This window comes from Marmota flaviventris, chromosome 5 (genome assembly GCF_047511675.1).
Source record: "Marmota flaviventris isolate mMarFla1 chromosome 5, mMarFla1.hap1, whole genome shotgun sequence".
NCBI lineage: Eukaryota > Metazoa > Chordata > Mammalia > Rodentia > Sciuridae > Marmota > Marmota flaviventris.
Genome location: NC_092502.1, coordinates 44443635 through 44470710, shown reverse-complemented (window position 1 = coordinate 44470710; position 27076 = coordinate 44443635). Strand labels below are relative to the sequence as shown.

General features: G+C 40.4%; 1 protein-coding gene across 2 annotated transcripts in view; it reads right to left on the bottom strand.

Annotated features, from left to right (window-relative positions):
• Positions 1-26870, bottom strand: part of Kcnn2 (potassium calcium-activated channel subfamily N member 2) — a 136525-nt gene extending 109655 nt beyond the window's left edge. The window contains exons 1-3 of one of the 2 annotated variants that reach the window (XM_027941060.2): positions 26849-26870; positions 24700-25979; positions 23985-24080 (exon numbers count right to left, since the gene is read on the bottom strand). In XM_027941060.2, coding sequence (XP_027796861.2) covers positions 23985-24080; positions 24700-25979; positions 26849-26870 — 1398 coding nt within the window. Of the gene's footprint in view, positions 1-23984; positions 24081-24699; positions 26122-26848 lie in introns of those variants that run through there. The other variant, XM_027941061.2, reaches the window with a different exon arrangement.
• Positions 26871-27076: the final 206 nt, after the last annotated feature.

The following is a 27076-nucleotide window of genomic DNA, read 5'->3' as shown; positions in this document are numbered from 1 at the left end:
AATTGAGTCTCAGAGGTTAAGGAACTGGTTAGGGTTATGCAGTGTTGAAGTATAGGGCTGGGACATGAACTCAACTAGTCTGGCTTCAGAACTGTACCTATAATAAGTGGACTTCTATGTATCATAATACTTAGCCAGTTAGAAACAATTTTAGTGCTAGTGAAGACATCACATGGACCCATATATTCTGGCCCAGTCTAGTTATCTAGGACAAAGGAGAAACAAAAAATAACAATAGGGTAGTAAACAGCTGATGAATGAGGAGAGTTATTACATCTCGTAAATCAGTTACCACAGGAAGTAATGACAGAGAAAAGAGACACCCACTCCCGCCACACACACCAGGTCTTGAGAACCCGAATGGGTCCTAACTCATTTAATGAGGGGTCAGTCTCACACACCTCAAACCCCAAAGGACACCAATGCACATCACAATACAATGCAATCTCATGTTCCAAACAACAGTACTGCCCTTAGACTGTGAGATTTAACTGATCCTCTTCTTGAAGGCAAGAGAGATGCAGAATTATTATACCTATGCTTAAACTTTAGAAATACTTTTACCCAGAATGTTAAAATAAAAATTGATATGGAACAATTGATTAAAATCTTCAAAGTACTAAAAAAAAAAAAAAAATCACAGCCTAGAGGTCTACAGAAGTAAACTATGGAGGGGTGAAGACATTTTCAACACACAGGACGGAGAAAACAGAAGTGACTGTAAAGGAAAGTGCTGCAGTGAGATAAAGAAAAACCAGAAGGAAGGAGGGAGATGGAAAAGGAAACATGCGAGTGAGTCTAAATAAAAACTGACTGCAAATTATATCATCAACGTACTCACGGTGACTAATTTCGAGGAAGTTAAAAGCAAAATATAAACAAAATAGTACTGGACATCAATATATAGATGGAAGTAGGAAGGAACATCAGAATGAAAACCTCCAAGTGTTGTCATAAGGTATGCAAGCAGGAGAGATTCTGATTAGGTTTAAACACTGTTAAAGAGCCACATTTGCTTATAATAGAACAGTTGTCGCTAAAAGAGGGACATCAAAAGGATAGCATCTCAACTGCTAGAGAATTAAATGAATTTTTAAAAAGTCTTCACATCCCCCGAAATAAGGGGGGAAAAGAGAAAGATAGAAGTAGTGTTGAAAAAAAAAAAAGCTTTATGCACTCAAAATAATGTCAGAAATAAGTATAAAAATAACAGCTGCCATAAAAATGTAAATGAACTAAACTATACATCCAAAATATTAATGCTTGGTGGAAAAAAAAAGCAAGTTGTAAAAGAGTAGGTACAGCATAGCATCTATACATCTTTGAAGAGATACAAATGCCATATATTGTTCATAAATACAGTTTTTTACTGAGTGAACATAGAAACGTGTGGACTGGAAGGATACATACTAATTTCTTAATGGCAGTGATCTCTATGGACAGGAGGAGGTAATTAAGACTTAGAAGAAAATGAAAGGCTCTCTTAATGTTAGCCGTAACACCCTTTTTCTCCTCTTATAAATTAGATATGGGGGAAGAAAGGAAAAACCTCCACTACTAACAGGCAAGAAACTTGACAGCTTCTGAGAAGGAACACTCTGATATGCCAGTGTGTGTGTGTGTGTGGGGGGGTCTCCTCTCACAGTCTCCCTCATGGCTGCAGGCTGTTGAGCTTTTCTTCTTTCCTTTCTCATGTACAACAAAAAGGCTCTGTTGGAGCTGAAGCCAGGGGAGAAGTTGTGCAAGAAATCAGCAGAATGATTCTTCAAGCACAACTGCTCAGCCTTGGCAACTGGGAACAATTCCCAGAAGTGTGTATGGTACAGGGCCCAAAGTCTAAGAACAAACCACAAGGATTTTTTTTTTCTTTTTAGCTGTTTTTAACATTTCCTTCCAAGCTAAGCCCTCAAAATTAGCCATTAGAGTGCAGCATTATGAAACACACGCCCAGTTCAGTGACAGTAAAGGTTGAACAAAGTGCAATTAGAGCTTACTGTTTAATTCCAGAGTTTCACTTTTAAAGCATCCTACTTTACTATGTAGTGGCTGCCCTGTGTTGTAATATTAAGTTACTCCCTTGATTTCAAAACGACAGAATAGATGTGAAGTGGCAAGTCTACCGCAATGGGAAATGCCTGTAATTAAGTCCAAGATGCATTGGGACTGGTTCTGAAAAGCCACATGGGAAGACAGGTCAGTCAAGGCCAATGGTGGTGATTTTTAATAAATATTATCAATTTGTATTATTTGGATTCAAAATTAAACAAACAAACAAAAAATCTCTCTCAGTGCTCTATTAAAGAAGAAACTATTGGAAGAGCCAAAAAGAAGTTTGGTTTTTCTCTAGAACATACATTAGGCTCCATTTTTCAACCCTAATGCTGTAAGAAATGACAAATTCAGGAAGCACTCTGTTATTACCAAAATGGCCTCACATAAAAGTACTGAATCCTAAAGGTGTGAAGAACTGACCCTAAAAAAAGAAAGGGAAAAAAAATCTATATACTTTTGTTGGAGAGTTATCTATCAAAAAGAACCACCAACCTTGCTGGTACACCAGTGGTAATAAATGGAATCTAGGAATTCTAGAGAAAGGAATTCCAGAAGAGTCAGAATAATATACTGACATTTTAACTAACTATTCCCTGAACTAACATACAGCCTTGTTCTCCCATCCTTATATTCCATAAGTACTTATATTATAGAAACATAGATTGAGAATGAGAGAAATACGTACTAGCTCACTTTTTCAGATGGCAAAAATTTTAAAATTGCATGCTTCTTTTGAATACATTAAATTCAAAACCAAGTCTACTGTCAAAAAAAAAAAAAAGTGAGATCTGAGAATACATGATTCTTAAATTGGCAAACAATATACAAAAATCTGAGGGAAAATTAAACAAAGGAAGAAAACCAGTTTACTATATATTTCTATACTCTCAAGTTTGAAGAGATAGAAAGAGTAGATAAGCCTATTAATAAATAAGACTTTAATCATATTTAATTGAATAATCTTTTTGAGCCTATATCAAATGCTAGCCCCAAGTGGAGACACAGAAATAAATGAAACAGTCCAAGACATCAAAGTGTTCCCAAGACAGGGGTGGGGGGGAATCTGTATAAATCAATAATCAAAATTCCATTTGAAAAAGCTCTCTCTTAAGTGGTGTGACTTTGAGGAAGTCTCTTACCCTCTCCATATTTCCCTTTGTTCTCTCTGCATAATACCTATTTCATTAAGCTGTTGTATGATGATAAGATAATCCAAGCACAACTCTTAGCCTGAAAGCACTAAGCAAAAAATTATCCATATGCATCACCATCATCATTATCATACACTGCATTAGAATTAGTATGATTATGGGATACTAATAAAGAAGAACAACTATATCAGCATGTTCAGTCATCTGGGAAAAACCTGTCAGAAGAGGTATACTTTGAACTGTCCAAGGCAGATGGGTGAAAGCTATATATTCCAGAATAAAGATATGGCCTGTACGAAGGTGCCCCAAACCCAGATCATGGCACAGCTTTGCCTTTACAAACAGGATACTATGGTTTCAATAATATGTGCGACCCTGCATGTGCTGCTGTCAATGAACATAAGGCCAACATAATGGCAGAGATGAAATTGCTAAGAACCTTATAGGCCATGAAAGGGAATCTGGTTTTTCTTCCACAGCAGCCAATGCCCCGTAGCATTGAAGATGATGCCCTGATGCTGTTTATATAAATTATGTTGAATATGCATTCAAAAATGTTGAATATACAACAGTACAACAAAAAAATTAAGGTTTTAGTGACTGGGTATTCACTTTTTTTTGACATTATGAAGGAAGTCAGAAAGGGAAAGAGAAAAAAACAAGTGGGAAGGAAGAAAGCATAGGAAAAAAATAGGAAGATAGAAGAAAATGAAGGAAGAAAGCATCCACAAGGAGGAAAGGGGGAAGATCTGTGGCCTGAGAGCTTATCAAATCTTCAGATGCGCTGTTTAACAAAAGCAAAATGGTATAATCCATCTGGCATACCTTGGATGTTAAAAGATCACATCACTGCCCAAAATTCTTGACAATTTATAAAAATAAACTTTCAGACATAGGTAGATCTGTATGTATAGAAAACACAATTAAAACCATTTTCTTAAACTTCTTAAGGATTTGTGATTTACTTGAACAGAGAAGTGGACATAAATTACACATTTAAGATGGCAGAAAAGGTGTGGCAAGTCTGTTATGGGCTGCCCCCTCCAGTAGTCATGGCAGACATGATTAATCAATCAGGTCCTCTTCACTGCAGCTCTTCTGTGGCCTAAAGAATTACTCTCAATACTGTGCTCCACACAGATTCAATCAACTGATAGTAAAGATGTTGAGTGGTATGTGAGAGAATACTTACTGGCTACATGCAACTAGAATAATTCACTTGATATTATTAGAGATCCTTCCCTGAACTACCAGGTCATTTAGTTTGGCTGGGTGCATGACCACACTTGAGAAGTATGTCAAAGAAAGAGCTACTAGGTCTGAATTAGGGAATTGGGATAGGCACTCCATAGTGCGACCCAGCTATGGCATGTACTCAGATACACTCAGATTTTATTACAGTCCTCAGCATTCTTTCCTATCCTCCACTTCACTTTCATGGATAATTGAGCATTGGCTTCTATCCCATCACTGTGGCTCTTTCTGAACAACCCCCAGAGACAGATGAAAAAGACTAAATAAGACATATTTTATGGAACAATTAATTATGGATAAAGATTGTTCTACCACAGTCTCCTTGAATCAACTGTGGGGAACTGAAGGTAACAAAATGAAAAATTCAGAGGAAATTACCTCCCTCATCTATATTAAAGAAAACCAAATGCTTGAACATGAGTTTTCCAGAGGTAGTTACTCTATTTTATGGTCATAACTAAAGTGGAAAATGGCACAACTTTTCTGATATATTCCAGATAAAAATGATCCCTAACAATAAAAGTCCTTACAAAAAGGGTCTCTGAAGTTGCAATTCTGAATTTGATGCTTAGCTTTGTTACTCTCTAGGTGAGGAAAAATTACAACTTAAATGAAACAAGACAATGAACTTAGCATAATGCTTGCTCACAGAAGGGACTTGATACATATTATTTTGATACACATTAGTTACATTGCTTTTCCAAAGAATAGCCATAAGGGATAAAAATTTTAAAACCCAGGATTTTCTTTTCTACTGAACAACAATTTTCTACGTTAGTCACGTTGATGGTCTTCTGTCCCTATGATACAGCCACTCAAAAGCATTAAGTGGAAGTTTATTAAGACTTTGTCTCACTTTCCCTTCTTAGACCATATTAATCCTCTGACGATATTTTAACATATTCCTTCATCACTATCCTCATCACTATCTTTGCCATCACAACTAATATTTGTAAGGCTCACGAAATGCTACATGAAGGAGTGATCAATAAGAAAACACAGGTGGCACAGGTATGGACTCCATTGTAGATAAGAAGATCATATCGAAGAGCAGGGAAAGACTATGAAAACCTATGCAGACTCTTCAGGTAACTGCATAAAACACAACTAGACTGTTCTACCATTATATGTTACAGACTGGTTAAGTTTTTATAGCTGAACACCTGGGCAAATTGGAAAACACTTTTCACAGATACTCATTTGCTCTATTTACCTCATCTGCCTGTCCTCAAGAAGGATAACATGTTCACTCCAACAATTTTATAAACCAGGGACATGATGTTAAATACAAACAGCCCAGGGAGAAATTCTGAGCATGAACAGGCCCAATTATATGAGTTTAGCAGGAAGCATACTGCTTATCCCTGGAGTGGCCAATTTCCAGGGGTGGACATCTGACCAGATGCTTGTTTTGTGGTGGAAAACTGCCTGAATGGGCCAGGGGAATAAAGATCTCTTGTAAAACAAGAGAACTACAGACTCCAAAGAGGAATGAAATACTGTCCTTAAATGGCTTTTCTCCATCAGCTTTCTTACTCTGTCTCTGAAATGGGGACATCTATGTCAAGTACCTCAAAGTAGAGTCACCTGAACCTCCTAATGTAATCACACAGGTATAGAGAACATACATGCCAACGACAGAACACAAATGCCCCAAAATGACAGAGTTACTATTTTCCCCAAAGGAGCAATGGTCTCATAGATACCTACACATTGCACAGTTCTGAGTCACGTGCAGGCTCGAGAATATCAGCTACAGTCAGGCAAGTATTCAGTAAGCCTCTCCAACAGCTGAATATCATAGAAAGGATCAGAAGAAGCAAATGACCTGGGAGTTAGAGATTATGGATGGCTGGGACAGTCACCTTTCAGACTAACTACAAAGCTGAAACAATCATGGAAGGCAATATTTGCACTACAGAATACTATGGAGAGAAAACAAAAAGGAAATATGTTCCAGGGTCTTCTAATTCACCATCTGCTGTGCAACCATTTTCCATGCCTCTTTCTGAACTATGATGAAAATACGGGAAATGTTATATACAGGAGAAAACAATAACTTCATGGCTCCCTATTAAAAGGATTATAATCTGTCATTCTCTTGCAAGTACAGTCGTCCAGATCCATGAACATGATCGTATTATTCCAGGTTAAAAAGGAATGTGAACCAGCAACAGAGAGGTAACCCTGCCTTCCCTGAAAACACTGCCTAGCACTGTCCTGGCATTGTCAGAAGGAGGAGATGAATAACAGATGAGAATCAACTTCTGTCCTGCCTCCCCCACACCAGTGTAGTTCCAAAACAGCACTGGCTGGTAGCACACGATGGTATAGCATATGGAGCAGCTTGGGAGTTGAAAAGATATACATTAGCTGCCCTTGGGACCATAAAGTCTATTCCCAGAAAATTATTCAAGGAGGCTTAACCATTCAGTTATACAGAACCAGTAACACACACACACACACACACACACACACACACACACACACACATGTTGCTCAGGAAAGGAAGAAAATAAAATGCCCAAAATAATTGGATGAGGCTTCAGAGGAGGTGGCATTTAAGATGTGCTGAAAAAGTCAGAGGTATTTTGTAAAGTAGAAAGGGACGGCCACAGTAGGAGACACCATGTTCCCAGACATCATCTTGCAGGGGAAGAGGGAAGCCCACAGGAGAGGTCTCTGCCTTGTAATATCAGCAGAAATATCTAAAGCTGTCTGTCACTAATTAGACCCCATGGATTCACATGGTCCTCCTAAATGACCAGAGTTTCATGAGAACAGCACATCTAGGCAATTCCACATTTCTCTTGGTCAAATCTTATATCAAAACTACAAAACTTGTCTTTTTAATATAGCTATAAGCAACAGAAACAAATTCACAGCAATAGCTTGAACGAATGTCACCTAACGATAGACATCCACTCATTTTCATAATTTAAAGCCAAATGGAACACAAATAGTTTTGAAAGTTAAATTTCTTTAGTGATACCAAACATTATGACAGGAAAAAACATACAAAAGAGTAGAGAGAGTTTGTGCTAAGAAAAGGCATACTAATTAACTATTATGCCACCTTATTTTACATATATTCTCAAACAGCCTTGGTAAGCTAAGAAGAGCAGGAGTGGCCACCTCTGCTTTAGAGATGAAGTCAGAGACAGTTTAGGTGGCTTCGATGCAGCAACATGAGGAACTGTCAATGCAGCCACCTCCAGACCACTCACAGTAATGCTCAGTCCTGAGAATGTACAGCAGAATCAAAGATGTCACCTGTCCTCATGGAGCTGACCATGCCATCTTAATAATGGCTTCCACTAGTAGAAACTGAGGGCCACATGTTATACCAGACACTTCACTACTCTCTCCAATCCTGACTATCCCCCAATTCTATCATGAGATTCCAAACAAAACCCCCTGTGACATATGAGAAACAAGAATCACAGTGGTCATGATTAATGAAGGTGAAGACAATATTAAGCTAGTTCAAATGATTATTATGTATCCAGCACTGGACCAACCACAGTTTAACTCCCACAGTAGCTCCATGAGATAGACCCTATTAACCCCATTTTATAAATGAGGAACTGAGTGAGGCTCAGAGACTTCTGACAGGTTATAAGAAATCACTGGTAAGAAGTTAGGAAAAGGTGAGTTTAAGTCATGTTCCTTTGGTGCTTTTTATCTTTGTGTTTAACTTCAGGGGGAGGTTTTTTTTTTTTTTTTTTTTTTTAAGAGGGCATCTAAATCATGGTGGTGGGATTAGTCAGAGAGGCTTCCCAGGAGAAAAGATTCTTGAGATGAATTCTGATGTAGCAACAGAATTGGAGGAAATGTAGGAGGAAAGGCACTCCAGATTCAGAAGCAGTGGAACAGTCTGGGAACTACCAGTAATTCAGCATTGCTGGAGCAGAAGTGGTGTACTTGGGAGAGGAGAACAGGGGAAGAGAGGGGTTGACAGCTAGACAGGGCCAGACCATGTGAGGCCCTGAGAGGAATCTACATTACAGACCAGCACCCCTGAAATAACAGAGGGCAGGAGAATCATTTCAAAACTGTTGTGACAACATCAAGTTCATGTTTGGGGTAGAATTATTTGCAGCAACAGGGAGGAGGAACCGCCAGAATGAAATGGGGGAGAGGAGGAGCCATCAAAGCAGAAGCACAGAGAGACTATGTTAATACACATAAAAAATGCTAAGGGCAACAACTAAGGTAGAAATTCCCAAAAGGAGCTGTACATATTCCTCCTGAGATGTGTCTAGGCTACATGCTGTTTATTTACAGTTGTACTTTACTGCATATTAGAAAACATAGGCAATGGTACTATGATTCATAATTTCATGGATGTTATTACTTAAGATGAGGCTCAAAGAAATGAGTTGTTTAAAGAAAATACTAAGTAAATAAAATACTAAATAAAACAATAAAATATATAGTAAAAATACATGACACATGTAATACATGATTCTATATATTTTATACATTTTATATGTAAATATATATGTTCCACATTTTATATGCAACATTAATATATATATACTGTGTTAAACATATCATTACATGTTCCTTTGTCATACTATAACATATTATTATATGTTAATGTGGTATACAATATAAATAATAGTATAACACCATGTGACTCTGCCAGAGATTAGGGTGGGGGTCAGGGAGATGAGCTAGAGAGACAGGAAAAAAGGTCAAGAGCCTCACAGAGACCCACAGTGGGTGTGGTACCCTTCCCTAAGGGGAAATTAAGAGGCATGGAGGAGGCCTGGGGAGGGTACAACAAGGTTGGTTGGGACATGCTGACCTGAGACCCTGTGAAACCTCCCAGGAGAGATGTCTTAATAGGCAGTGGAGACTGGAAAAGATTATCTCCATGACATACAACTTTAATCACTAGGAACAGAAATAAGCAAATTAATAAATTATACATACTGCCAGAACTCTAGACCAAGAGGAGGGGAAAAAACCCTATTTTCCTAATTTCCACTTTAATTTGTGATATTTTTTTTTTTTATGATAAAGTACAAAGTAAGAGAACAATCAAGTATAAAAAAATTTTTCTTCAAAATATAGACAACTGGGGCTGGGGTTGTGGCTTAGTGGTAAAGCACTTTCCTAGCATGTGTGAGGCACTAGGTTCGATTCTGAATACCACATATACATAAATGAATAAAATAAATGTTCACCAACATCTAAAAAAAAAAAAACTCTATAAACAACTAAGTCTCACATCCCGATAGAGGCAAGCCACAACAACAGTGTCACAAAATAACATAAACCACAGCCTGAGATGTTTGGCTTTTCCAAGACCAGTTGCATAGCATGGAGTCTCAGATAAGACTGGTCTCTTCTCATTGGCCTCCCTGAAAATGACTCCGAATACCCAAGGCTCCAGAAGCTTCTGTCACAGCCATTCTACTCATGTTTGATGATGTAAATCCAACTCAAATGCAATTTCACCTCCATCTCAGGAGTTCCAGGTTCCACAGAAGCCTGAAAACTTGGGCCACAGCAGAGATTTTGCACATACGGAAATCTACATTGTCTCAGGTAGTAACCACCTGACCGTTATAAACACTCATCACAGGGAAGAATAAAATAACTTTTGAAGCAAAGAGAAAAACACTTTAGATATGTTCTCCTTGCCTTTGTTGACCATCCTGCTCTCTAACACAAAGATTAGCAAGCATTTCTTTATTTTTAAACACCAGATAGTAAATATTTTATTTTACCTGTGATGTAGTCTCTGTTGCAACTACTCACTTCTTCCTCTGAAGCTCAAATACAGCGATATATGATACCCATTATATATGCATAGCTGTAATAAAATTTTATTTTTAAATACAAGTAGACTGGATTTGTTCAGGGGAACCAATTTGGTTCACGGGCTCTCTAGTCTGACAATTCCTGCTCTAATTAATCAAATGTTTGCCATCTCTGCTCCATGTTCCTCTTACCAGAACTTGGTTCAGCTATACCTTAAAATATAGCAATTACCCCTCCTTACCTTCACCTCGAGAACCTCCTAGACTCTAAGCTCTGCTTCTTGGTAGGGCCATAGCATTTGCTTAATAATAAAAGCCTCAGAATAATAATAATAAGAGGAGTTAACATTTATTGAGGACTTATTAAGTGCCAGGTATCAGGTGAGGTTCTTCATGAACACTGTCTCACTGACTCCTCAATACAATCTAACGAGAGTTATGACCATCATTTCCATTTTATCGTTGAGGAAATGAGGGTGAGAGAAGTGACATTATTTTCTTCACAGAGTGAAGCTGAATTCTAACCCAAATCTGCCTGGATCCAGAGCCAGATTCCTCTCTGCTGCTGGGCTGCTTTCCAGAAACACATGTGACTGTCTAGATGCAAGGTGTGCACTGTCCTCTCCTCCTCTACATTCTTCTGGGGGTCTACACCTGGTGTTGCTACCATGCCTGCTGGACAGCGACAGATCCAGTCAGGTGGCATCTATCACTTCCACCCAGTGACTCTCTGGCTTCTCACAAGGTTTCAACATTCAACATAAACAGTAGTTCAAGTAATGATGCAGTCTACAATGCCTGGAAAATGTTATGTTTCTGCCTTCTCATCATGGTGACATACCCACAAGTATTAGAGATCATCCCATATCCTCAATAAGCCCCTTAGGAACAGAGGCAGATCAGGAATCCTGACATGGTTGGTAGTCTCAAAACACAGCATGTGTTTCCCCAGAATATTCCCAAGTGCAAACCAGGCCAGGGAGGCTAAAACCCAGGTGAGTTATGTAAACACTCAGCAGGCGTCTCAGAGAGCTAATAAGGGAGGGCTCTTCTCAAAAGCATCTGCTGAACAAATCCAACATAAAGTCCATGAGATGATTTTAAAAACCTGTTCTTTTTATCTGTTCAGTAAAGAGGACTAGCACTTTGAGATAATTAAGAAAAAGGGTAAAAATCCTCAGCTGCTTGGACCCCCCCGCCGGGAATGTACAGGTCAGCATCCATGCCAACAGAAGAAAGAGGAAACGTGAACAAATTAACAAAAATTTCTACTCAGCCTGGGAATGCAGCTCGAACACACAGCACATGGGTATGTGAGCCCGTCACTTCCACCTTACCAGGCTCCCCATCTGATTGCTTCTCATTTGCTGAACTTTCTTCCCATATGGCAACACATCATACTCTGGGCCTTGAAGAAGAGCTGCCTCTTGCCTTCCTGCAGCAACACAGTGCTCTTGCCCCTGATGCAAGAAGACCACTTGCTGCTGGGTGACTCCTGCAGAGCATAGGCCACCCACTGACTGCTCTCTGAACAGGATATTCTGACATGGGCTTGAGGGATTAAGTCTTAAACACACGTCCCCTTTTCCTCTGTGGCTAGTTGTATAAAGCTGCGATGAGACACACTTGATGGATAAATTATTTCTAAATAGCTGCCATGGAAGCAATTCGTGTACACAGTATCAGACTAAGTGAGGCAGTAAACATGACAGGGAGCAAGTTGGGTCCTCATCCCTCAATGTAAGAAACACCAAGGGATGCATTCCAAGAGGCAGCCAGAACAAGGCCAAAGCTCAACCAGGAAGAGGAGGAAGAGTTGTGACAAGGGATAAAAGAGACTTTCTGAAAAAATGACATGCTGAGGGAAGGGAAGAAAAAAATGCGGAAGAGTGACCCTTTTTCAACTGTTATAAAAAAAAAATCTATACGAACTGGTGAATACCAAATCAAAGAAATGAAAATAGCTTTCATCCATGAATATGTGTTGATACTCCCCTATCACAAACCAAGTACATTAGAGATTTCTCTTTATATGACCACTGTTTAAAAGTCTGCTCAAACACATATTCATGAAATATCCTCTTTGATATTGACATATAAGAATAAAGAGTGAGGTTCTTGACTAAAAGACCAGGGAGAAAGAAAGAAAATTCTAATTCAAAGTGTTTTTCGAAAAAGCATTAAAATTTGCAATATTACCAATAGGTTCCAGGAGTAAGCTAGATTTAAACCTCAAGAGACTAGTAGGAATTTTTACTCTTTGATATCAGAACTTTTTCCAAGTATGGAGTGATTTAACTACATGAAAACTGGCCCATGGCAAGTTTCTAAAAGCCCAAATTTCAGTCTTAAAATTCTATGGCTAATTCCACATAAATAGAATTATGTTTTCAATTAGTAATTTTGCCTGGGTACATATATAAAATCACTAAGTATGTTTTTTTAAGCCTTAGACAATTATTATAAATCCTATAATCATTGTTGGTAAATGACATATGCATACAATTTCAATAAACATCAGTCTAATTATTATTTTTCAACATCTTAAATAATCTGTGTTCATGAAAATAAATCTAATCCTAGGATATAATTTCCCTCAGCCATTCAGTAAAAAATTAAATAGCTTAAGGATTAGGACCCATGTAGTGTTTATCCCTCATGACAACAGACAATATTCTAAGTAAAGTGCTATTCAAGGTCAAAACCAGGATGAGTCCACTATACTACTTTATGCCTTTTCTCAAAACTTCAGTATGTTTGTGTCAAAACTAATGTGCAAACATTTGCATAGGATTTCCTTGGATTATGAAAGCTTGCTGATAGAAGACGAATATCTCAGTGACCAAACAGTAAAAGCTACATACTCACATCCTAATAGTCAAATCACTTGTAAGCAAGCTCATTTTAATACAGGACAGCTATGGTGGATAAACACATAACCAGGTACAGATGGTCAGCATATTTAAGCAAGCAAAGGAGGAATTATTGATTTAGAACTTTGGCTCTTAGAACTTGTCTGCATGATGAAGTTTAAAAGTGTACAAGGTATAAATCCTAATGTGTTCTATGAATTCGAAAAGCAAAGTCCCAAACTACCCTAATATCAATGCATTATTCCAATCCAAAAGCTGGTATAATATATGTCTATTTGAAATGAAACATAAAAGCAAACTCCTTGATTAAAAAAGAAAAATCTTCACCATACCAAGAATATTTTGAGATATCACTTGTCATGTTGACACACAAAAATTCTTCCCAACTCTTATAGACCACTGCATAGTAAGCCCTGTGGCATAGTAAGCCTAATGCTTGCCAGAAGAAAACCCAGCCCCAGAAAAAGGAAAGTGTTTATTTAAATAAACTGTAGACCTGCAGAGGACACAGACGAAAGTGCTGCCCACTACAGCAGTTTCTGCACACACCTTTCACTATTAACCACCTCACATCCTTTCTAGCAACAGTTTAATACAAGAATTTTCCATTATCCAAATTATTCCCTTTGCTTACTTTCCAGAGAGACTCCCTTAATTCTTTTAAGTCACCAGAGTCCTAATTAGTGATGCAGAGATGCAGTCAGCTGTGAAGCCTGAAGGAGTTAATATCCCTCTGAAGAGGCCTAGTCAAGTCTGTGGTAGGTTAAGGGGGAAAAATGGCCATTTTGGCACAAACAGACATCACATCACAGTATCTGAACAATCTTTTATAGATCTGAAACCCAGTGGCCAAAATGATCCCTTCCCTGCTAAGCCAGCCAACTTTCTCACAGGAAGAATCTGAACTCATTCTATTTGGAGGGAGAGGGGGAGGTTGACTTCAATGGAGATCAAAGTTTTCACTATAAATATGCAAGGGTGCACTCACAGGCACATGGAGAGGAACACACCCACACCCCAAGTGCTGTTGATAAACTAATGGGCACTGTTCCAATGCCCACCTTTTTCTGTTCCCTCTCATAAATTTGATAAGGAAAACAACTATCACCGTTTTCCAAAGGCCAGAGTGGCTGGGCTCCAATTCCTCCCCTTCCACCCCAAATCAGCTAACAATAACTAGCTGCTGACCTGTAAGCAGCCCTTACCACATTCTCGGTAGTGTTCTAAGTGCTTCAAGTATATTAACTCAATCTTTGTAATAATCTGATGAGAGAGGTACTCTGTAATCTCCCTTTTCCTGACAAGGAAACTGACGTTCAGAGAGACTACCTAAATTGTCCAAGGTCACATGTCTAATTAGTGGCAGAACTGGGAAGAAGCTCAGACAGACTAGCCCCAGAGGCAGTGCACAAAGCCAGGAGACTATGTTGCAAAAACAGTAAACAACCAAAGGAGAGACTGATCGCTCTTCCCTGAAGGCACATTTACAGAGAAAAATTTCAGAAAGTATAGGTTTTATAGCTTTCCATAATAAAATGAATTGAGAACATTTGAGGACAGAGTTATCTTTCAATAATGCTTTCATGGTATTTCTATATAAACTCTAATTATTAAACAGGGATACCCTTTTTCTAAAACTCTTATTCAATATTTAAAAGCCAAGATCATGAAGAAATGGCAAGGCAAAAGAAACTATAGAGAGGTAATTTCCCAGATTCACACAGCAAAGTCCTAGCTGTGTACAGTGGTCACATACTCAAGGTCCTAGCTGGTACATGAGTCCTAGACACTCCAGAATATAGCCACATTAGTTATTTAATGAAGTAGTTTGTAAATACTTCAATAATAAAAGGAGCAACATAAACATTTGAGGAGATAATTTACAAATTATCAATCGCTTTCAATAATTTCATTTAACTCAATAATCTGTCTTCACAGTTTATCCTTAGGAAATCATCAGAAATGCTCAGAAAAGTTAGCTTCCAGGGGCATTCCTTATAAAAAAAATATTTTAAGTACACTAATATTCACTTCTCCTAAGGGTTCAAAATAAGGAAAATAATTGATCACTACATGGTGAAAAAATTGTGACTATCCAGAATACTTAATGGTAGAGTAAAAGCAATATAAAGTTACATAGAATATACAGAATTTCTTTATAACTCTAGATAGCAAATATCATGTTCTTCTACTCCATATAAGAACATTCTAACATAAATAATCTTCATTTATGGGTGGTGATATTAGTATAATTTATATATTTTATGTATTTTCCTATGTTTTACAAATTTTCTAACATGAATAGTTATTAATTTTATAACCTGAGGGAAATAAACATAAGCTTTTTAAGAGAGGAGGCATTAGGTCATAAAGCTTATATTAGAATTTCTAAAATTATAAGCAAATCACTTGTGTGTCCTTCTTGGACATCATTAATGGGCTGGGAGATCGTGACACTGCGGTTCACTCAGAGTATGTGGCTTTCAGGAAAGGAAGAGACAGTCATGACATTCTCATAGAAAGACTAGAGAAACGGGGGCTGGCTAAGAGGGTTCACGGAGTGGTATTGGAAAGGCCATCCCAAGTATCATTAATGAGCAGAAGGTGAGCAACAAAGAGAGGGCCTAATTCTGAGCTCTGACCCTGGCTCACTCATGCTGTGGGCACATTTTTCAAATCTGCAGCCCACACAAAACTAAGAAAGAAGCGTTATATGTGTCAATGGCAGGTGTGAAGACTGATTAAGAGCTACTAATGTTGACCATGTTTCAGGAACAGAATTTAGCACCAATGTGGAACCTACAGTCTTGCCAGCTCCATAGACTGTCCATATATAGGACTTTCCAAATTTAAACAAGTGTTTGTCAAATAAACATCATAACTATGATTCAAACAATTCTATCAGGCTGAAGACACTGCTCTGAAATGAAAATGCTATATAACAGGTTTAGTAAATGTAAGATTGTACATTTAGCTCAGTAACAATTTTACAAGTGTCACTTGGCACCAGTGTGAAGCAATGACCCTTTTAGAACAATAGCTATTATAATGCAGCATTTTTGATGAAGGGAGATAACAATCTCCCTGGGCAGATCCTATCTAAAAGTACTAGGTGCATTTTCTGACCTTCTCATTTTGAAGAGGAAATTCAACAAAATGGAGTAATCCAGAATCTCAGATGAAAGTGATCATGGATAAAGGCTGATTGAGAATATTCAAAGAAACTGGGACTATTTAATTAGGAGGGCATTTAAAGGGACATAACCAATGTTTGCTCTGTGATCCCGAGAAAGGAAGAATCAATTTATACTGTTATACTAGAAATTACAGTTTTTCTTCTTTCTCTACCACTCCACGGAAACCACTTGTCAAGGTCAGCAATGACCTTCAACTTGCTAAATCCAAAAAGTGCTCTGTACCCCAATTAACAGGCTTTGGCAGCATTCAGGACAGAGCACAATGTCCTTTTCCTTGAAATACTCCTATCTCTTGGCCTCCTCTACCTCAGAGGCAATTCGTTCTGGCCTCTTTTTTTTCCCCTGTTCCTTCTTTACTCAACCTCTAGATGTCAGAGGACAATCGACTCTCCACCTTCTAATTTTTCTTTTCTCTCCCAGTGATTTGATTAACTCATATGAGCTTAAATACTATGTTGGAAACTCCCAAATTTAAATCTCCAGTACAGACCTTCCCTCCCAGCTTCAGATTCGCATTATACAATCAGCAGCATTTCAATCACATTACTCAGAAACTAGTCCCTCATTCCATGTCCTACACTACAATTTGTGCCTTCCCTTTTCTATACCATACACTCAACTGCTCCAACCAGAACCCTGTGGACCATGTTTGCATTGCCACTTGCCCTTACCAGACACATTCAATCCATGAATAAATCCATTAAATCTCCAACGCAGATCTCATACCATCCCAGTTCTCACCTCCATTGCTGGTACCCAAGTCCAGTGAGCATCATCTCTATTGACACCACTTGTCAAGAGCCTCCAGACCACCTGAGCAATCTTCTCAGAGTATTTTTTTTTAAAAGCCCTTTTCATACATTAAGTTGGCTCAGTAGTCTCCCCTATTTAAAATTCTTCAATGATTTCCTCACTGCACTTTGAAAAACAAAGTTCAACAATCCTTACCATAGCCTCATGATCATCTGTTGCCAGGCTCCTGAATACCCTCTGACCTGTGTGGTATTGTCACTGCTTGAGCCATACTGGTTTAATCACAGTAAACTCCTTTTAGTGATGAGACCCTTGCCCAGGTTGTTCCCACAGACTCTGCCAATACTGGATACTGCTTTTCCTCCAAGTTTCAGTTTTCAATGTCACTTCCTTGAAGTCCTCCCCTGATCTTCCTGTCTGATGTATACAACCCTCAGTCCCAACTTTCTATCTCAGCCCTTTTGACATTTTCATGTTACTTGTTTCCAAGGATTTTCTTTTACTCTCTCCTTAATCCCACCTCCTTATAGGGTCAGCTCCAAGAGGTAAGGAACCTAACCATCTTATTCCTCTTTGTATGGGTTGAGCTCAACAACTCATAAAATGTTGAATATACAGTGAATAAAACTAGACCTAACTTCAGCATAAAGAAAGTCTTAGTAAAAACAAGAACTGTCTAAGAATAGAACAGACAGTCTTATAGGAAGAGGGTTCAAGAGGCAACTGAGTGACTACTTTTATCAAAGACGACATGAAGAACATTCACATGGTAGATGGGATACTGAACCAGATGATGATTAAAGTTTGTCCCCTGTATGCAATTTCTAGTTTTAAAAACAGAACTCATAAGAAGTTTCACGTTGAAATAGACTCCCCAAATAGCACATATTCTAGTATTTCCTAAAAAGCAGAAATCCTCTCTAATACAATGCCACAAAACCACTTTATATCCTGGCCAAATTAACTCCCCTAAAGTTAAATCAATGCAGGCTTCCTCCATCCACCTGCCAGGTGTGGTTTGGAATATCGACAGCCCTCAGTGCCCTTCTTTTCCAGCTGCACAAAACATGGCTCAGAAATGGGATGAAAGCTCTAGCAAACTCACTTGAGGTAAACTTAAAGTTCTACTCTCCATTCATTTCTGATGCTGCTCTGTAAGCACACCAGGATCACTTTATTTAGTGTCACTACCATTAATAATGCAGAGATCTTTACACAGGCAGGCAGAGAAAATTAGTCCTGAGTGATTTCATTACTATAGTGTATACATGAAGTCAAAAGGCCTGAGAGTCTCATTACTCCTGATGTAGAGCTGCTGGCAATATAGATATCAATTGTTAAGCTAAAAGCCACACAAAAAGCAGTTCTGGGGAGCTTTCCCCCTCACTAACTTCCAGAATCTCAGTCAACCTGTAGCCATAATTTTCATCAACCTCATAGATATAGCATAGACCTAAAGCCAATCTAAGATCATTTCTTTTAATTTGTAGTCTCCTTTATCTTCCCCAGCCTCCTCCAAATTTCCTAAACTAAAAATAACAAAAATCTGGCAAAGATTTACTTCTGATCACATGTTTACAAGGATTATTCAATTTCTCAGATTAGATAATACACCACAAGATATCACAAAACAGATGCAAAAAAGCCAATGAGGGCTTAATTTTTATCCCTAGACAATTTTTCTCCAAATATATTTATTCTAAGAAGATAAACTTTTTAGACCTTAAAAGGACAGAGATAATAAAAATTTCCTTTTTATAATTTCCATAGTAAACAATCCTGTGAAGAAAACATGTCCCAATGCTGTGGAGGAATAACAGTGTGTATGTGTAATTTTCTCATTTTTGTGGTGCTAGGCATTGAACCCATGACCTATTTCATGCATGCTAGACAACTGATTTACCCCTGAGCGATGCCCCCAGTCCTAATGTTTATTTAGCAATCTTACTGCTGGAAGTTTATCATATATATTCAAATTTGTACGTTAAAAACAAATGCATAAAGATGTCCATGTTAGTATTGCTTGTAAGAGCAAAACCCAAGAAAACTCCAAACTGCCTATCAACTTTCAGCGATATAATTTATAGTATACCCATAAAATAGCATAATATACAACCGCTAAAGAAGAATGAGCTAGGTCCCTAGGTGCTGATAAGCAAAAACACACACTAGACATATTCAGGAATGAAGGGTGTTTATGCATATAAATACTTCTAAATATTTGCTTTTGAAACTCCGGACAGACATGTAAGAAACTTAAAAGTGGTTCCCTCTGAGAAACAAGACTGAGAGTATACAGAAGGTGACTTACGCTTTTTATTTTAAACTCTTCTGTACTATTCAAATTACTTTTAATTGTTTTTTTTTTTTTTTAATTAACAAGAATACTGAGTGCATGCAGTATTTTCTGCATTGTCTGGAAGCATGTGCTTGCTCCCTGTAGGAGTGGGAAAATGAACATTCTTCCCCACAGTGTGCAGTAGAGGTGAAGCCCACTAAGTGGTGAGCAGACATCCCTCTCTAGCCAGTCCAGATTTCATAGTTCACTAAGCCCGCTGCCCTCACTCACTCCTTTCTCCTCTGTGTGATCCTTGCACACAAGTGAAGTGAAATCTTAATTTCTATTCTTCCAGTTAGAGTTCTACATAGTCCATCTCTGAAAAGCTAACTTGAAAGAGACACACAGCTATTCCATTGCCAAGGATACCAAAGGAAAAAAAAAAAAAGTGTTTCCCCTAATGCCATTTATTATATAATTATATTGTTACCCAAACCATACCACCGCTTTCCAATTTAAAGTACAGTACCTATCATTCCTATAAGTTCCATGAGAATCAAAAATATCAACTACCAATCTAAAGGTGTTTTTTCCCTCCAGTTTAGAATTCCACATTTGTCAATCAAAAAACTAAATTCTATTAAAATTGCTTCTAGCTGGGCGTGGTGGCACATGTCTATAATCCCAGCAGTTCTGGAGGCTCAGGCAGGAGGATCGCTAGTTAAAAGCCAGCCTCAGCAAAAGAAAAGCGCTAAGTAACTCAGTGAGACCCTGTTTCTAAATAAAATATAAAATAGGGCTGGGAATGTGGCTCAGTGGTCGAGCATCCCTGAGTTCAATACTCGGTATCCTCCTCCCCAAAAAATTGCTTCCACAAGAAAAATGATAGTACAATAAAGCTGAACTGATGAAGTAAAATCTACATTAGAATTTTCTGATTTTGAAGACCTTAATGAGTATTTGAACTTTATTTTACACCTACTCTGTCAAGAAATAACTTCAATCTCACTGCAGGCGTGGGGACAAAAGAAAAATCATCAGAAATCCTACTTTTGTTTTTCCTATAATTTAAAATTGAGACTTGAGGTAGGAATGCTCTTTATTTAGTATCAAAATATATAAAAAAACACCCCTACAGCATGTTTTTCTTTATTGGAAGGTCAAGATACAAAGGCATTTATTAAAGCTGTCTCATTTTTCTGGCTTTATTGATGGATATGGAAAGCAAGTCCAAATGTCTATTTAAAAAGTCTAATATCTATTTAGCTGAAATTTTGCTCTTACTCAATCTAATTTTATATAAGCAACAACAAAACAAAAAAGATTTTCATTTTTGGCTGTGGGGAGTAAAGGTAATTAGTGAAATTAACAAACTATGTAGCTGAGTACATTGAGCTGTCTGTGGTACTGAAAAATGACACCAAAGCTGAAATTTAGTGAGCTGTGTTCTTGCAGAGCCTCCCCATCTAACTATTTTAATCCAAGCACTTCCTCCCATGACTCACCTGAACCATTTTATTTTGCCAGAGTGTATATAAACATTTTACAAAAGGTCACACTGACTTGCTTTCCAAGGTTCTCCATGAAAATGTCAGGGCCTCCCTAAGCTTCATTAAGCAATTCCAGTAGACAGACAGCTTGAACATCATCTAAAACACCTTCTTTTCCTGAATGTAGTGGACAATGGTATCATGTGCCAGAAACTCACACTAGCTACCTATCATTATCCAATCATCACACCAATATGCTAAGACTGTTTTTGTAAATGACAGTCTGAAGGCAGCATGACTCCTGCATTTAGTTCCTTAACTCAAAACTAAATCAATATATTTGGAACTTTTTATAATAAACTGAGAAGTGCCCATTAGCTTAAAAGATCTATGAAAGAAATACATCTACAGCAGCAACATCAATAAATTAAAAAGAAGGACACAATCCATCATTTTTCATCAATACACATAAAACTATGCACTTGACTTTTAGAGTAAAAACTATTCTGACAGCATTGTTGACTGTTCTTCGGACTAATTAGAACCTCCTTCTTTTTTGTTTTTCTCGGGGTCTTCAAATTTATTTAGTCCTTTCACATTTTATTATTTAGCTTTTAAAAGCATTTCAGATGAGAATTTTGAGCTTCATCTAGAGGAATAAATCCCTCTAGATGAAATATTAAGTATAGGAGCTGCATCAAAATAACCAAATGATACTACTCTATTTTGAAAAGATCTCTCAAGTGTAGCAGGTTTAAGAGTTTGTATATCTTATAAAACTAATCAAATTTTTAAAACCTAACACTCCATGATATTTATGTTACCCTACACTAAGGAAGTCCACTGTGTTTACTCGCAGACAATCCTGTCCTTATTTTTCTTACCCAGGCTATATATACTCTAATCAACATAGATATCTAGGTATTTTGCATGTCAGAAACAGTCCAAATTAGCCACTGAAAGGAATATCCTTAGATATAAAATAATCTATAAAAATGTAACTTCCTGTATTAGTTTTTGAACATTTCAAGAATTCTATTATGGTATTTATTTTTAATTTTTTTAGGACACGTAATTCATTTTTGGAAGCTCCTTTTAGACTTAACACATTTTTTTTTTTAAATCTTCCAATAACCCTTGAACAGTCAGTGTTTTCAAGAAGACACCTTGTTGGAGATATCACTCATAAATGTCCTCCCCATGAATGTGTTTTTAGTTGTGTGCTTTTCAGAAGAACAGGTAATACAAGGAAAGCTAATAATTTAAAGCAGCAAGGTCTCTCATTCCAAGACAGATTAAGTAAAACATTTTAAAGTTACTTGATTTTTAAAAATACATAAGAACATTGTAGAATAATATTTTAAACTTAATCTTATTCATATACCAAACTTTGGGATGTAGTGAGAACCTTCAGATAAAGCAATGTTTGTGTTTGGGAGCTTTAGGTAAGCAGCAGCAGAACTCAGCAGGAAGCATTCTGGACTAGAACCAGGAGGAAAGGGCCTGCTCTTGCTTTGCACTGTGACCGCTTGATCTGGAAAGCTACACACATCTTCCGACTTATCTGCAAACTGAGTCAAAGGGCCATTTTTGTTCCTTTTAGTTCTAAGTATTTACTCTTCATGTCAAAATTAAAAGAAACACCCATAACGTTTAAGCTACATTGAAGTATCATTTAAAAACATTTGGCTGAGCACGATGGCGCACGCCTATAATCCCAGCAACTCAGGAGGCTGAGACAGGAGGATCACGAGTTTGAAAACCAGCCTCAGCAAAAAAAAAAAAAAGTGAGGCGCTAAGCAACTCAGTGAGGTCCTGTCACTAAATAAAACAAAATAGGGCTGGGGATATGGCTCAGTGGTCAAGTGCCCGTGAGTTCAATCCCTGGTACCAAAAAAAAAAAAAAAAAAAAAAAAAAAATTGGAAGAACCTCAAAAGCCCATCATCAGGAGGACTGAATTAAAGATGAATCTGAGTAAATTTTTTAAATGGAAAAAAAATTCAAATGTGTGTTTGTCCTGTTTTGCCAGTACAATTTTACTATTTATTTCTAAACACTCTTTCAATTTCTATTCACTAACCTCATGCCTTCAAAAACACACTTTTCAAAGTTTTAGCAAATATAAAGTAAAATGAAGTCACTCCTCTCTCATTTGGGATTACATGCCATCTTTGTTTGGACAATCATTACAATTGTTTTTTTCTATATTTAGTGTGTTTGCTGGTTACTAACTTGAAATTAATTTAACTTAATACTAAATTTTCTATGAGGCAAGTTGTATAAAATGTTTTATTTTCAAAGACACCCTACTTTGGAAGTTTTCATAGTCCCACCAAATACCTAACAATGGATCAGAAAAATCAGAAAACACATGTGTGTGTAAATTCTAAGCTGGGTTCCAATCTAATTTTTGAAAAAAATGACCCGTAATTTTTACAGAATATTCTGATATTGTTAGTAGCAACCAATATTGTCAGTGCTCCTGGATGTATTTAAATAAAACAAACATTTTCCTGTCAAGACAGTTCACAGTGGCAGTGGCCATAACAACTTTAGAAAAAAATAACCTAATGACTTTAGCTAAGAATGTACTAAAGTACTAAATATATGAATTTATAAACTAAACTTAAACAAAAACGTTTCAGGTTAAGGAACCCTTTAGGATAAAGAAACGTTTTAGGAGAAAGTTAGAATTTTCCCCACATTTATGTTAGCTAGCAACATCAGGAACCTACTTTCTTCTTTATGCTACTTAGTAGAAGACAATGTAGATGGACAAGACCTTCCTTCCATAATGACTTACTCATCAGGAAAAGTGTCTCCAACAAGAACACATATTTACTGTGAAGATTAAGGATAGGTCATAATTAGCTTATTGAAAACAAATGTAGTGACTGATGTATAGAGGTTGATCTACCTGCAGAAGACAGGTGAAAGTGGGTTAAGAATTTAACCCACACATATCAGAAACTACTGCCTGTTTACATCCTGCACTGCTTTCTTTTGTTTTTAACTTCTTGAAAGAACAGGTCAGGTGCCGCCATAAGACACAGCATGTGTCTTCTGTAACCTTAGGCAAGGACATGACTGCTTGGAAAAAGCCCTGCTGCCTTGCTTTCCCCCAGGCTTTCTACATTCATAATCAGCAGAACCTAAGTTACCTGTATTTCCCTGGCGTGGTACACGATGATCAGACCGAGCAGGATAATCGTGGAGAGACTGATAAGGCATTTCAGAGCTAAGGAATACAGCGACGCCTGCAACACAGACCGAAGACTTTTAAGAAAGAAGCACGTTTAACCCCCTTCCAGGCCTCGAGGGTCCCTCAGTCCCCCGCAAATTGACCCGAACTCACAGTAAGGGGCGCGGGGATGGGGAGGGGGTGCTGTTTTATATCTGCGATGTCAGATTACTCTGCTTCAAAACCAAGCGGGAGGATCGCAGAACTGGAAAGAATAGTGGCTTGGCTGCAAGATCCTCACCAAGGTCTGAAATGCTTCACCTGGATCGCTAAACCCGAGAGGAAGTTATTCCTGAGTTTAAGCGCTGAGGGTTGAAAGCGGCCTCCTAAACAGGAGCACCGGAGAGGAATACACATGCTTTCCCTCACCGACTCCCATAACCACTTATTTAATGTGCTTGAAAGCGCTAAGCATTCTAGTGCCTCGAGAACTTTGGCCGCACGCGGAAAGGTTTCCTTTTGGAGTTGCCTAGCCATCTAGGCGTGCGCGTCCTAGCCGCACTAGCTGTTCCCGCAGGCACTTCGGTTCGCACCGGGAAGACTCGGGGAGCCGCTGGTAAAGAGTTCCCGCCAGTGCCCATCCCAACCACCTGGCGCCCCTCTCTGGGAGGGTGGGCAAGGATTCAAGCCTGTACCTTGTCGTAGGCGCCCCACGACAGCTCGGTCTCGATGACCATGACCACGATGCCGAACATGCCGAAGATGAGCGCATAGTCGCTGAGCCGCTTGCGCTTCTCGAACAGGGCGCGCCGGTGGCCCAGCTTATAGCCGATGTTCTGGTTCTTCTTTTTGCTGGACTTGGTGCCACTACTGCTGCCATGCCCGCTGCCACCGCCGCCACCGCCTCCAGTGCTGCCTCCGCCGCCGGCTCCGTAGAGCGCCAGGTTGTTGGAGTTGTTGTGCTCCGGCTTAGACACCACGATCTCCGGGGCTGAGGACGAGGCGGCAGCAGCAGCGGCTGCAGACGGGGAGGACGCGCCGCCACCTCCTCCGACGGACGCAGGGGGCTGCAGGGGCTGCGCCTCCGAGTCCATCTCGTGCAGGTTCCGGCGGGACGCGCTCAAGTTGCTGAGCGGCCGCATGACGCCCCCGTTGTACCTGCAGCTGCTCATGGCTATTTCGGTGAAGGGGTTGCTCTCGCGGCGCGCCTGGGACTGGTGGTGCTGGTGGTGTGCCGTGTGCGGATGGTGGTGGTGGTGAGAGATCGGGGGCCCGGAGCCCAGGCTACCGAGGCTGCCCGTGGGGCTGGCGGCGGGCTGCAGGCTGTGGCACTGGTGGTACTGGGAGGCGGACGCGGGCTGCTGCGCGTACTGCTGCCGGAGCGCACTGGCATGGCTGGACGGCGTCAGCTCGCTCACATTGAGCTGGCTGCCCCGGCGCGACGAGCAGCAGCAGCAGCACGAAGAGCCCGACAGTGGCGAGGAGGTGCGGGTCCGGAAGGCGCCGCCGGGCGAGGAGGTGCGGAGCAGCAGGGACAGGTTATCCCCCGCCCCCGCCCCCGCCGCCGGGGCACCGGAGGAGGCGCAGCTGTTGCACCGGAGGCATGGGCTGCTCCCGCCGCTGCCCGGCTGCTGGTGAGCGAGGTGAGGGTGGTGGTGAGGGTGCGGGAGGGGCGCGAAGGGCGGGCACGGCTTGTCCTGGCTCTGTTGCTGCTGCTGGCAATGCAGGTGTGAGGAGCGCGGTGGCGGTGGCGGCTGCTCTGGGAAGAAGCCGCGCTGGAACTGCAATGGGGTTTCCATGTCAGGGCTGTTAAAGCTGCAGGGAGACCAGGCGGTGGTGCACCCTGCGCAATGCGTTATGGTCGGGAGCGGGGACTCCTGCTGCTGGTGCGAGGAAGGGCCCATGCCGGCTCCGGTAGAATCCAAGCGGCGAGTCCGATTGGTTGGGCGCACCAAAACAATGGGCATGACATCACCTGCGGGGACCGAGACTGAGTTTGCGGCGCGCGCGGCTTAGGGCTGCCTGTGTGTGTGTGTGTGTGTGTGTGTGTGTGTGTGTGTGAAGTGGGGAGGGGAATCTGCAGAATGAAGACCCCGGGGGTCAGAGGCCAGGGCTAGGGCGCTAGAGGGCGTGGATTCCACCTGCTGAATCTGGGAGCACCCTTGAGCACTATCCGGGATCGATAACACCACTATCCGGGATCGAGAACAGTGCAGCCGGGTTATGGGGGATAAGAGGTGTCTCTCGCGTGCCGCCGCCGCCCCACCGAGTGATGCCGAATGCGATGTCCGAATCACCTGTCCCGGGCACTGCAGCACATCGGACCACTCAGGCTATAGGGCAGGCACCAGTACAGCGCGAAACCCGAACCACTCCTCCACTCTCACTCTTTGTAGGGCTCCAAAACAGCAGCCCTCTCGCCCTACACCAGCCTCTCCCCCAACGTCCCGCTGAGAGTGGGCTGCAGGCTGCCCGCCAAGTGACTGCGGGGGCACTGGCTCTGGAAAGGAAAAAGTTTGGCTATTGGCTAAGCTACTGCAGCAACGTCTGGGGAAAACTCCTAGGCATGAGCCCTGGTTTGGCCACAGAGGATCAGAGGAGACCCAGCGCCTGGATGTTTCACTGGCTCCAGGCTCCAGAGTCTTGGAGTATGGATAGTTAGCGCTGCGCTCTCGCCAGAGTGCGCTGTGGCGCTGGTAGGGTTAACTGCAACGGCGCCCGGGCCGGGGGAGGTGGGGGCGGGGCCGGAGGAGGGGATCCCCGTCGTCCCCGGGAAGAGCCCGCTCGGGCTTCCCTGGTCCCCCTGGCGGGGGCGGAGGGCTTTCCCCGCAACCGCCCGCTCACATTTTCGCCTTCTGCGGAACATGAGGGGCTGGCGCCCCCGGTCGCCGAGTCCCGGGCTCCGGCTCTCAGGCGCTCCGGCAGCCTGAATGAGTAGGTCTGCAAGCTTCTTCCTCCGTGGAGATGCTCCTTGCTAGAGGGTCTGAAGGCTGCTCTGTGACCGCCGGCCGCCAGCCTCTCTTCTTTTCCTCCTGCTCACCTGCAGACACAAAGCAAAGGAGAGTCACAAAT